The sequence below is a fragment of the Monopterus albus genome, unplaced genomic scaffold (assembly GCF_001952655.1).
Source record: "Monopterus albus unplaced genomic scaffold, M_albus_1.0 scaffold126.1, whole genome shotgun sequence".
NCBI lineage: Eukaryota > Metazoa > Chordata > Actinopteri > Synbranchiformes > Synbranchidae > Monopterus > Monopterus albus.
Window position 1 is genome coordinate 2,365,750 of NW_018128006.1, and position 13,457 is coordinate 2,379,206.

A 13,457-nucleotide genomic window follows, 5' to 3' on the forward strand; every position below is an offset into this window, starting at 1 on the left:
GGGGGGCTGCAGTGATGGTTGACTTTCTACAACTTTCTCCCATCTCCCGACTGCATCTCTGGAGTTCAGCCACAGTCATCTTTGGGTTCTTCTGTACCTCTCTCACCAAGGCTCTTCTCTCCCGATAGTTCAGTTTGGCCGGACGGCCAGCTCTAGGAAGGGTTGTGGTCGTCCCAAACGTCTTCCATTTAAGGATTATGGAGGCGACTGTGCTCTTAGGAACCTTAAGTGCAGCAGAAATTCTTTTTTTTTTTGTAACCTTGGCCAGATCTGTGCCTTGCCACAATTGTGTCTCTGAGCTCTTCAGGCAGTTCCTTTGACCTCATGATTCTCATTTGCTCTGACATGCAGTGTGAGCTGTAGGGTCTTATATAGACAGGTGTGTGGCTTTCCTAATCACGTCCAATCAGTATAATCAAACACAGCTGGACTCAAATGAAGGTGTAGAACCATCTCAGGGATGATCAGAAGAAATGGACAGCACCTAAGTTAAATATATGAGTGTCACAGCAGAGGGTCTGAATACTTATGACCATGTGATATTTCAGTTTTTCTTTTTTAATAAATCTGCAAAAATGTCAAAAATTCTGTGTTTTTCTGTCAATATGGGGTGCTGTGTGTACATTAATGAGGAAAAAAAAATGAACTTAAATGATTTTAGCATATGGCTGCAATATAACAAAGAGTGGAAAAATTTAAGGGGGTCTGAATACTTTCCGTACCCACTGTAGTTGTTGATCAGTAGCTGCAGCAGCAGTTGATGTACAGAGCTATATGTTGTGTAACCATCTGTGTCATCCCTTAGCTGTAATGCATCAGATTTGTGTACTGTATTCAGTAATCAACTAAAAATATCAGTTGTCTTTAAATTTGCATTCTGTCACTGTAACATTTCCCCAGACCCTCTTTTTTTTCCTCCTGTGTGATGTGACCACCAGGTTAATAGCAATCACATATATGGTCTCAAGCTATTGTTGATTTATACAGTTGTACGTTGGTTTAAGGATTATAGAGTGCTGTAGGGATAATATATTTCTGTAGGCCAGCATGGACGTTAGCATCGCCCTGGTTCCTTCGACAAAGAGCCAATGGGATTTTCCCAATGGGTTTTGGATGATTGCAGAAAAAAAGCTCGGTGACAAACAGTGGTTTATAACATTTGCACATGTTGTTCAGCAAGATAATCTTCACGAGTCGACAGCGCTTTTATGATTTTTGAAGCCTAAATACAATCGGTAGAAGTAAAAAGCTATTGTTAGGCTAGAAATAAACTACACCACGGTTCCCCACCACTGCTTCCAATCTGTAATTTCATTTAGCAAGCTTACCTCTTCTACAAAAGCTTTTCCTCTTAGCATGACCTGACCAAGCTAGTGATCATGGCTGTTTCATTTTGTTAATATAGTTTGGAAGTGCGTGAGTTTAATAATTAATAAAACCCATTCAAAAAAACTCTTTGACTTCAGGTGAACTGGAAATTCCAAAATGCTAACTCAGTTATGGGTTTTAGGACTCACTACTACAGCACTCTAGTACTGGGACACAGAATTTATTTATAATTCAACATCAGTGTTTCTGCATTCATATGGGTGTGTTGTATTGTGGACATCTGTACGCACACACAGTTGAAGAAATGTACCATTGTTTGTGGTATATTCAACACTCCCTTCACCTTCCTGTCTCTCACCCCCCACCCCCAGGCATCATGTCCACTATGTAATCCCATACGATGGGGACCATTCCTTGGTGGACTCATCAGAGAACTACTTTGTGAGTGACAGTGTGACCAAGCAGGAGATGGACTTGATGCTCGGGCTACTGCTGGGCTTCTGCATTAGCTGGCTGCTGCTCTGGTGTGGCTGGAGGGAGTACTACACTGTGCCGTCGGGGCCTGGAGGGCTAGCCGCTACTATGGTAAGCAGGAGAATGTTTGCTGCAGATCCACATATACACAACTCAAACAAGTGCTTAACAACCCCTAAAATATCAGGTCTTTCTCTGTTTATTTTGGTTGTACAATATGTCCTGAGGTGTGAATGTACTGGCACATGACAGGACAAAAATATGTCACCAAGAAAAACTTTAATAATCTTTATTTGATGAGGGAAATAACAAAGTATTATTGAATGCAGGATTTGTGGTGACAAATCTGATTATCAGCATGCTTGTAAACATAAATAGATGCATCCATGGCAGATCTGCATGTGTAGGTGTTTGCCAGGTGAACACAGCACTTGGCAGAGCTCCGGAAAATGAGCTTCCCTCATTGCTTGGCCCATTTGTGGCATTTCTTGTTGATTTTTTTATTTTTTCTCAGTTTACTGCATCCTCTTGGAAAATCACAGTGAACACTTCCAACTGTATGATGATTCAGATGTAGGTGATGAAAAGTGAACCTACATTTAATCATTCTTTTATTTTGGACAGCCTAAATACCTTACATCTTATGTCACTAATACTTTTCCGTAGTCATATGGTAACATAGTAGCACCATCATTAAGTGTAATTATGTTTTAAATATATTCAACTCAAAATTATCTACACAACATATAACCTAATTAGAGCTGGTAGAAATTTAATAGAAGTGTTATAAAGTACTATAAAACAAAGGTGAAGGTAATTTTTTTATCACTGTATACAAAGTAGAAAATAACCAACAAAATGACTGAGTTAAGCCTTTTTTTACTATTTTGTTTACAAACTGCCGATTTACACTAAAGTCCCTACAGATCAAATATTTACTTCAGTATATGCTGTAATCATTTTGCTGGCACACTGTAGTGTAATCATTGTGTTTTATTGCTATATATGACAGGCGTTTCAGTGTTAGCCCGTTAGCTAAAATGTACTCTTAGCATTAAACCAAATGTAAAAGTTGATGCCCAACAAAATCACTTCACAGTATGTTTAGTTGAATCACTTTTCAAACCTTTAGTATTTCAAGTCAGGTCACTGACATGCTTCTCTGTTAGCTACTGCTAGCTATTGCTAGTTTGTATTGTCTGAAGTTAAAGCTGTAGTGATCTTTGGGGATACTGCAAGAGCAGTTGTGGCAGAATAATGCAGTACAGTGAAAAAGAATATTAATAGAACTGAAATAATTGAAATGATTCAGCCCCGACTTGACTGAATTAAATCAAGCTGGGCAAAACAGTTTTGCGGGGTACAAGTTAGCTAATGAGCAAAGTGGCAATTCTTTTCATTAACATTTGTGTTCATAGCATTCATGGGTGGATACCTGCCATTTTTGATAGCTGAAGGCCAATAATATTTGGAATGAAATTTAGCTAAGCATTAGTGTATGATAATAAGAAAAGAATAAACTTGTACATAGCAATAAAAAATGGAGAATGCTAAAGATAAAAGTGAGTATTGAAGAAGGATTTTAAAGAGGACACTAATTTGCAAGCCTAAGGGCCTCAGGCGCAGACTTGGACCTGAATGTATCCCATAGTGATGAGGAGAGACTTGGGAATCACATGAAACACTGTGAAAGAGGCTCTTGAGCAGCAGTCAGGCTCACATGGGGTTGACAAATCACACAAATGAGCTGACTTCAGTCTTTAATATCAGTTTGGGTATTGTGGTCACTTCTTTCAGTGAGTGTGATCTGCCTAAGAGCAGTGTTCTGAGCTGCTGTAGTGTGTTGATATTTCTCTTGCTAAGACCACAAGCACGTCACAACAATCAAGCCTGGGGGAGAGGCGATAGAAGCATAATTTAAAAAAAAATCTTATCTAGTGATGTGCCCCAGATAAATATACATGATTACTCCACTTAAACAAGTAATGACAGACCTGAGATTATGAGCTTCTTTATGTTTGTTGACAGGCTACCCTCACTACCAGTACTACTATTTTTAGTGCTAGTACAGGGAAGAGAAAGAACAGGATCTTTAAGTCTTTCAAATGGAAGAAATGTTTAGACATCTAGTATGTACTATGAGAGAGACATGGAATAATGCAGGCTATTACTGGGCTTTAAAACAGTGTCTCAGTTGCATAACAGTGAAAGCTGTATGTCCCAGAAATGTCTGTTTCCACTTTCCACAATGTGGAAGGTTATTTTGATAGTTCGTTTTGTGACCAATATTTAAATGCTCGTGTTTTTTGTTTGGGATTTTATAAACAGGATGCATTTTTTTGATCTGGTGTTTGTTTTGGGGATTTCCAAAGTAGTCTCACACTGCTGATTTTAATTTCTTTTTCGGGGGATGGAGATTGATGTTATCGGCCTCGTTTTTCTCTGCCATTTTCTCAGCTGCATATTTACATGTGGTGTTCAGTCTAGAGTCTGACAGGCAGCTGGGGAAGAAAGGAGATGTGCACACATTGCATTTTATCTTCAATGCTAGTAATATGCAAATGCGCATGGTATGATAACCATCGATTTTTCATATCATGGTATACCGTGAAACCGGTATACCATAATGTGAATGGGAGTGTCCACACAGTAATATGACAGGAGAGATTGATAATACACAATTAAATGTGCCAAAGACTGGATGCGCATTCCCATGGAAGCTCAGTATTCTTCTTAAATGATGTTTACCCATTCTATGGCCCCAAAGAGAGACTATCAGGCCATGCATTCATCAATATTCAGGGTTCCACAATGAGTAACACCATTTTTATCTAACCTAAAATGCACATACTGATAGGCTACTGATTTTGTACACTATTCTCCAGTCTTGTTCTATCATATCATATAAGAAAGCCCCTCACTCTTACCTTACTACAGAACATCCCTAAATCCTTTCCTCAGCCAAGCAAAGAGCAGATATAATATCTGCATTGTTTTTCCTCAGTTTATACAGTGGCTGGCCCAGCAGGTTTGGTAGCCATTCACAACTGAGACGCGGGGCCACTCAATTGTCCTGCCACCATCACTGTTCTACCAAAACTGTCAGTCTACAGAAACCTACAAGAATAATGGCCCCTCTGAATCAAAGACTATATTATCAGCAAGGCCAATATAAATTCTGTGTGGGTGTAAGGTAACATGAATTAATGTGCATTGGTAGCTAAAATCTAAAATCTGGCCAAACTGTAATTTGTATGAAGCAAACACCACTTTTGTGTGATAATAAATACAATGCATACTGTATACAGTATGAATACATGGACAGTAGGTACTGAGACTGCAGCAGAGATTGAGAAAAGACTTCACTCCCACCATCTGTCGTGCTGTAGTGAACACTACATTCCCACATACCATGTGTTTAAATCCAACAGAGTGTGATAGTTGCTCCTTAAAGTGCCCATGACATGCTTATTTTGCTCATTTCCAGCCATTTAATGTTTAATCTTGGGTACCTCTAGATTAGCTTTGCACCCATCATAATTCTGAATAGTCTGTAATTATTTCAGAACAATAAAACCTATGAGCCTCTTTCTAAAAAGGAGAGGATAGTTCATGAATGCGCACACCTCCTGCTGCCGGTGTTCTGTCACAATTGAACAGCACAATGAACACTAACAGCATTAATTAATGTGAATTTCTCCTAGATAGATAGGTAAATAATGGTGTATGTATTGATGAAATGAGATATGTAACACTCTAAACAAAGTTGGCAATTGGGAAACCCCATATTTTAACTGGCATAATGCAGACTTCTCCAGCCTTGCCCTATAAACCTGTCCTTAAGTCCCACTGAGTAGTGGAAACATCACCCCCTTTCAAGTAGCTCCAAGATCAGTAAATCCAACCCTCCCTCACTGCATACAACCTCTGCTTCCATTTCATAGACTGGGGAGCTGAAGCTGTTCTCATCAATGTACAACGATGACACACTGAATAAATAAAAAGATATACAGTTTTTTCAGCTACTTTATGAATGACAAACACATTACAGTTTGTTGTACATTTTTAGATCATCGTTACTCTGTGGCTGTGCCAAATAAAAGATCCATGTTTAGCAGTTTCCTCTGCTTCAGTATAAACTAGATGTGCAGTCATTATATGTTTTTGTGTGTTGATTCTGCAGCCAAATAATCTGCTTGGTCACTATAAAAACACAGTACACAGCTAAGGGGGTGGCTGTGGCTCAGGAGGTAGAGCGGTCGTCCCCCAAATAGAAGGTCGGTGTTTCCATTCCTGTTGTCCCCAGCTTACATGTCTAAGTGTCCTTAGGCAAAGCACTGAACCCCAAGTTGGTCATGATGGCCAGATCAGCATCTTGCACAGACAGTGCTGCCATCATTGTGTATGTGTGAGTTGGCGCCTGCCTGCCTTGGTTCTGTACCAGAGACAAATTCCTTTTGTGTCTAACATACGATTTTTTTCAAATGGATTTGCAGGCACTAGGAGGAGCTAGAGGACCCTGATGTTTTCATAGTATATCTATCTTGTGTACTACTGCCAGCAAATATGACAAAAAGTGATTTTTATAAAAGTTACAGACCACATCTTTAATTTCCTGCCTCCTGTCAGCGCTCAGTCTCTGAAATATCTTTGTCACTTCTCTTACCATCTCATCCCAACAGACGAAGGACGCATTTTGCTTTAGTACAAGAAAAGAAATGCAGCAGATTTAATGAGACAGAACCTGTGGTGTGTAGTTCACCAGCATTACTTGGCTTGTGTGGCTTTGCAAACACAAACACAAGCAAAGTGACCTAAAGCTAAGCAGCTATTACACACACACGTGTGAAATTACGACATAACAGCATGAAATCTCTCATGCAGCAGCCTGGCGCTCTGCGGAAGAGACACCAACCACGGCAACACAGAGGCACGGGCAAGATGCTCGCTGATGAGCTGGGTATTAGCATCCTAGGTTACAGTGTTTTCTTTGTTATCGGGATCATCCCGGCTTCACAAGCTTTTCAACCCTGCCATGAGTAAAATCTAGGGGCAAACACTGATGAAGGTTTTGATTTCTTTTATTACATATTAGCCACATTTAGCTCTATTTACTGCATATAAACAAAGACTGTAGGAACTCATGTTGAATATTCTGTCTGCTCTCCACTGTTTGGGGCTCAGTGTTAGCGCAAGCCTGTATTGTGGAGGTGACCTGGAGCTTGAATTATAACAATAAAGCTGAAGTAGGTGATATGTAACCTGGATACTTGGACCACTATGGAAAAGCTCCTCAGGTGGGAATGAAGAATGATGGTTATTAGAAAGTGCACTACTGTGGGATTTTAGGGTAGAAAATATGTCTTCAGATTTATCAGTTTTTGTAGATAATGTCATGATAAACAAGGTACAGTCTTATGCAAAAGTTTAGGCACCCCTTGATAAATAACAGATTTTGGTGATTTTTTATTTGAACAGATGTTAACACAGTTTCTCTTGGAAATGGAAAAAATGCACAATATTTTCTGCAAACAGTGATGCATAGTTACTTCTTATGCCATAAATTGAACAAAAATAAAAAATAAAAACATGATTATGGCATGGTGCAAAAGTTTGGGCACCCTAAGAGTTCCAGAGTCTCAAAGTCTCTCACAAGGTATCAGACCTTAATCAGCTCGTTAGATCTGATGCACAGCAACAGCTGTCATTGGTAAATGTGTTTTTATTTTTTATTTTTGTTCAATTTATGGCATAAGAAGTAACTATGCATCACTGTTTGCAGAAAATATTGTGCATTTTTTCCATTTCCAAGAGAAGCTGTGTTAACATCTGTTCAAATAAAAAATCACCAAAATCTGTTATTTATCAAGGGGTGCCTAAACTTTTGCATAAGACTGTACATGGATTGCACAAGCTTTGATTGTTGCAGAGAGAAGGTTTTGGAGCAGCGTGTGAGTATGCTTTCTTCAGTGCATAAGTGGAACAGTGTAATATACATCATCATAAACACCCAGAAAGAAGATAATATTCATATTCATTAGCAGCACTTAAAGAATGAGGGGTTTGTTCTTTTGTACTAGGAGGGAATTCCCCTTGTCTGCATGAGTGTGTGTGTGTGTGTGTGTGTGTGTGTGTATGTATGTATAGGATGTGTCAGTTTAAATGTAAAACTTAAGATGTAGCATTTTTCAAGATGTAGATATATAATATACATTTTCACAAAACCATTTTATCTATCCCTGCACTGAAAATAATAATAGACCTGTGTGTGTGTGTGTGTGTGTTGAGGCTGCAGGATGGCGATGCTGTCACATCCCCACCCCCTGGTTACACACACATACACACACTTTCTCCTCCAGAGCTATAAATAGAATGAGAGAGAGCAGCTGGAATGGCAAGTGAGAAACACGCACACACAGACAGTGCACTGAGATCCTGACATTAATTCCCATTGCTTTTTTCCCCTTTTATTCCATCTGTGGCTCCTCCCTCTCCTCTCCGTCTTCACATACTGAATCTACTCATGGCTATTTCCCTCACAGTGCTTCCTAATGCAGCTACTTGTGGGCCTTTTGCAAAGACAGAAACAAAAACAATCTTAACAATGGCAAAAATGATAACTTAGCGTTCAGCATTAACCCCCCCCCTTCCCTTTCTCTAAAAGAACACAACAGCTGTGTCATCACCTCCCATTTTTTGCCTTGCCTTATCCTTTCTCCTGACTCCATCTCCATTCTGTTATTCAAATGAGAGAAACCTCGTTGCCCCTTTTCCTTTGGATACCCTTCAGAGTAGTCCTTGTGGAGAGCATACCCATTCCCAGCTATAAATAACTCTCTCCATCTCTCTCTACCTCCTCACTTCCCCTCCACCCATCACCTCACCACCTCCTCCACAACTCCTCCACCACCACCACCACCACCCCCTTCACTCGCTCATCCTCTAGCAGGGCCATTTGCTACAGGGTTTGCTGTCTGGGGCTCTCCCCTCCTCTCTCTGCTGTCTCCACGGACCTCGCTCTGCCTCGCCGGTTCCAGTTTATAACCTGACAAGCACAAACGTCTGCTCTGCCATTCCCCTCTTCACATTATATGCCAAACATTCAAGAAAACCCCACTTTATTCCAGACAATCACTGATTTCACGGCAGGCCGGCCTTTCGATTGTAAAGCCTGTGGATTCTGTATAGTACAACATGGTGGCTGCTACTTGGACAATGACAAATAAAACTGGCACTCTATAAAAATGTTTAACCTTTAGGTCATGTGGGAAATCCTTTTGTCTGTAAAGAACTAATGCCCAGCCACATGTGCAACAGCCTACCCAAACACAAATGTGAAGAATCCAGAGCAACATCACGGTGAAGAGATTAGTGCCATTTACAGACCTTCTAAAATATTTCACTGTTCCAGTCTTTTATGTTGTCTCCATCACTCTCCCCTCACTGTAAAAAGCTCATCTCTACTTCTCAGAATTAAAAGTTGTTACAGCTATGATGACGTTGGCTGCAAGACATATTAAACATCAGCTTTTCCAGTTTTTGTGGAGCCCATAACTCACTTTTATGCAGTACACGACACAGTACAAAAACCTTAATTAATCTAATTAGCTTAACTTGTTCATATGTGAAAATATTGTATGCTGTATATGGAAGATATCCTTTTATTGACGTGACCTGTCTTTTTTTTTTAAGTTTACCCATTTTGGGTTTTCTTTAAAATTGCACCATTTTGCTCATTCTTGTCAGAGTATCAGAGCAGTATTTAGGTCGCCATGGGGCTAGTCATCTCTTCACTTAAACTGAGCATGACCAAGAATAAAATGCATCAGATTAAGGATAGGAAAACTTGACAGGCCAGCATCACCCCAGCTCTGAATTCATACCAATACAGGAGAAATGGAGTGACAGAGAGGCGCTTGGACTCATTCATAATAGCATCAAAAAGTTCAGTTCACAGCACAGAGATCATTCATCTGTGTTGCTGGTTTTTGTTGTGTCCTTTGTGCCTCTAACTGGATTTAGGGCCAGAAAACCAGGCTAAGAAGGATTTTACAATGTAGTGTCTCAATCTCTGTGACTTGCATTCAGTTGTGTTTGCTCAACTACACAAGGGAGACGGTGTTAGTTAACAATAAACCGCACATGCTGGGATTACAAATTTTCATGTATAGTAGTGAGTGGAGAATGGAATATTCAACATTGTTATATGTTATGATTCTGATACTCTGGGATTGTGCTTTCAGTTGCATTGCTGATGCAGAAGCGTTTCATTTTTTAGGGTTGTTGACAGTTTGCCATTGGCAGATGTTCCTTTTTTGGAGGTGTTTGAAAAGCTCAGACACATTTGTAATTGTAATATTCCCAGTCTAATTCTGACTGTGGACCTTTGTTGCATGTCAGCTACCTTAGTTTCTCTCTGTTTCCAGTCTGTCAGTACTGTCATCTGTCAAATAACAGCAAAAGGCCAGAAATGTGCTTGAAAAGTGTTTAGATTTACTTCAGTACATACTGTACTGTTCAGGGCTGGTCAAGTGCTTATGCCTTTATAATCCATCTTTTTATGAAATGTGCCTTGTGAGGCAGTCAAAGTAAACAATCAGCTCATATTCCATATTTGATTGATAAAATAAAACATGCTTAATAATTCATACATCTTATAATCTACACAACTAACAACTTTGTTTAAAGGTGTTCACTCTGTGAGCTTTTGTGCTTGCTTTTACAACATTATAAGACATTAGAAGGTATGTGCCAGGCGGCCGCTGGCAGTAGTGTGTGTGTGTGGTGTGTTCAAGTACCACTTTTTTGACACGACTGGCCCAGATAAAGGCAAAGTGTGAAGGGGGATACAATTTAAGGGGTCAGTTAAATTATAAAATTCATGCTATACGTACAACCAAAAAAAGATTTTGTATTTCCATAAGTGGGGTAAAACTATGGAATAATTTAAGTGTAGACATAAAAAACAGTAAGAGAATTGATGAGTTTAAACACAAATACAAAGGTATGTGTCAATCAAGATATGGGCAAGAACGGGCTTAATGATTAATCAGGTGAAACATTGTGAGTTTGGTGTTTTTAGTATATCACTAGCGTGGTGTAGAACAAAATTATCTATGTAGTAATACTGCTTGCAAAACAATGACGATAAGATGATGTTAGGGGGTAGGACTGGATAAGTCTAACTTCTTCCTACTCCGTTCAAGCATGTACTAGGTATAAGCAAATTGATAATATATTTGTGGATATGTGTGGAATTATGTGTGTTGACATATTGACTGTTGTTACATGTTTGAAAGAATAAATCAAATCAAATCAAAAGTGTGGAGACGCAACAGTCAGCCTACATTGCTGCTAGTTCTTTGACGTCGGCTTGGTTTGTCTCTGCCCTAAGCTCACAGATATTGTGCATGTAGTATATGTATTTCTTCTTTTCATTATTTGGTTATCAAGGCAGTTCTTGCATTTTTACTGATATTATTGATATTATTTTAGATTGTTAAATAAACTTCTAACCAAAACAAGTTTGGGAACAAGAAGGGTGGGCACACAGCAGCGATCTGGCCCTGGATCTGATCCAGATTTTGCATTAGCACAAATTATTCAGAACCGCATTTTGAGTGACACCTGTAACACCACTCATCTTCCTTTTCCAGATACCCCGTCCTGGTCATGCCTGCCGCAGTTCTGCAACCTTCGAGACCTCCGTCGCCGAGCCCAGCTCCGACAACTTGAAGACTCCAGCGGCAACATGGTCCACATCAAGCAGAAGCTCTACCACAATGGCCACCCTAGTCCCCGCCACCTCTGACTGTAAAAAAAACAAAAAAAACTACACAACAACAAAATAAACCTAGAAATGCTCCCCTAAAACACCCCCCACCCTACCCCCAACTGGCCCATGGCCAACTGTTGCCTCAGAGAAAACTGCCCTCCTAAGATGGCTCTCTGAAAACCCATGACAGAGCTTTCTTATGACTAAACCTGCCCCCTGTCAGCATTAAAAGAAACCCCCAAAATGATGATTATTTGTTGCCACTGAAATCCTGTCTTATGTCCATGTCAACCACTGTGGGAGAAAGAAGGAAAAAACATTTTTAAGGGTGTTTTTTCTGTATAGAGACATTTTCTGTGTTCATTGTTAAACTTGGCATGCTCTTTTAGAACAGGGTAAGATGTAGGCAGTGTATGGAATGGGGTGGAAAGATGGGTGTCATGTTTTGTTTTGTTTTTGTTTGTTTTGGGTCGCGGGTCGCTTAGACTGCTGCCCCCGCGACCCGGTCCCGGATAAGCGGAGGAAAAAAAATGGATGTTTGTTTTGTCTTTTGGGTGGGAGTGGTACTTTGTTGGCGTGGGGAGGGGTGAATGAGACCAGTGGGTGGGTGGGTTTTTGTGTGATGTTAGATTGCTGCTTCTGTAAATAGTTAAATATGGGCAGGTGGGATTTAACAGTCTTTAAAATGGGGTGCGTGAGGGGATTTTTGTGTTTATTAATAGGAAACCTAATGATGGACTGTGTGGGTAAAGATTATAGGAATGGAACAGAAGTCTGTCTGAAAACTGGATGTGAAACCATGTGATTTCTGCTAAAAACACAGATTAATTAGCTTTGTTACTTAGTGAATTACCTGAATGTATTAATTTTTCCTGTAAATATGTGAGGGGGAGGGGAGTGTGTATGGTTGCGGTCGGGGTTCTCTTTGCTATATTATCATTCTTTACGAGTCACAAGAGGAGAAATACGGTAAATGCCAGCCAAGAAGAGTCTGTACAATACACACACACACACACACACAAACACACACACACGACATGCCTCTCCATCTTCCCCACACTGTGTTCAGCAGCACAGTTCAATTTTCTTTAACCAATTCCCTCTCACTTATCAGGAACAACCAGCCTATCAGCAGAGGGAACCCTCACCCGGCCCCCCCTCGCCTTCTCTGTCCAGACATTGCTGTTGTGAGGATGAAATGTCTGTTTTATTAAAAGTGCCATTGAAGCACAACAGTGACCTCTGATGTTTGTTTGTGTCATTTCAATAATACAAGCAAAGATGAGAACACATTCTCATAGCAAGAGGTTATTTCAGAGCCCCAACAGCAGACAGATTATACAGAGAGGTCGTGCTGGCAACTTCACTGCTGTTTATTGTAATTCAAATAGACATTTCATAAGCACTGACTAACACCACTTCTGTAATGACTACCAATGACAATACTGTCCTGATGCAGCTGAGAAAAGCCCTCCACTACCACCCAGTTATGACATGTTCCAGTGACATTTAAAATGTTCACGTTCTGGTCACACAGCCACTCAGATCAGCAGTAATCAGAGCAAATATCAAGAACTTCCCACACCTGCTTTCACCAGCAGCCAGTCCAGTGTTTGTGCATACTGCTTGATGGTATTGTCTACCCTCGAATCAGTTATCGCTTCAGTTAAAACTCCATCTTTCTGGGGGTATGCAGCAATCTTCCAGAGGAACAAATTCAATAAAAAGTTGGCTTTGGACTTGTTTTTCAGCAAATTCATATCTTGTGTCAACAGGCTTTTCTACTTACCTGCCACTTTTGGAGATTGCATGACTGGATGTGCCCTCAGCTCACACTTCTGGCCAAAACTGAGCCAATCTCCAGTTGAGTTAAAGCACA

General features: G+C 40.2%; 1 protein-coding gene across 1 annotated transcript in view; it reads left to right on the forward strand.

Annotated features, from left to right (window-relative positions):
• Positions 1-11,616, forward strand: part of tmem240a (transmembrane protein 240a) — a 15,655-nt gene extending 4,039 nt beyond the window's left edge. The window contains 3 exon segments of the mRNA XM_020612495.1: positions 1,701-1,845; positions 1,848-1,914; positions 11,460-11,616. Coding sequence (XP_020468151.1) covers positions 1,701-1,845; positions 1,848-1,914; positions 11,460-11,614 — 367 coding nt within the window. The 3' untranslated portion in view covers positions 11,615-11,616.
• Positions 11,617-13,457: the final 1,841 nt, after the last annotated feature.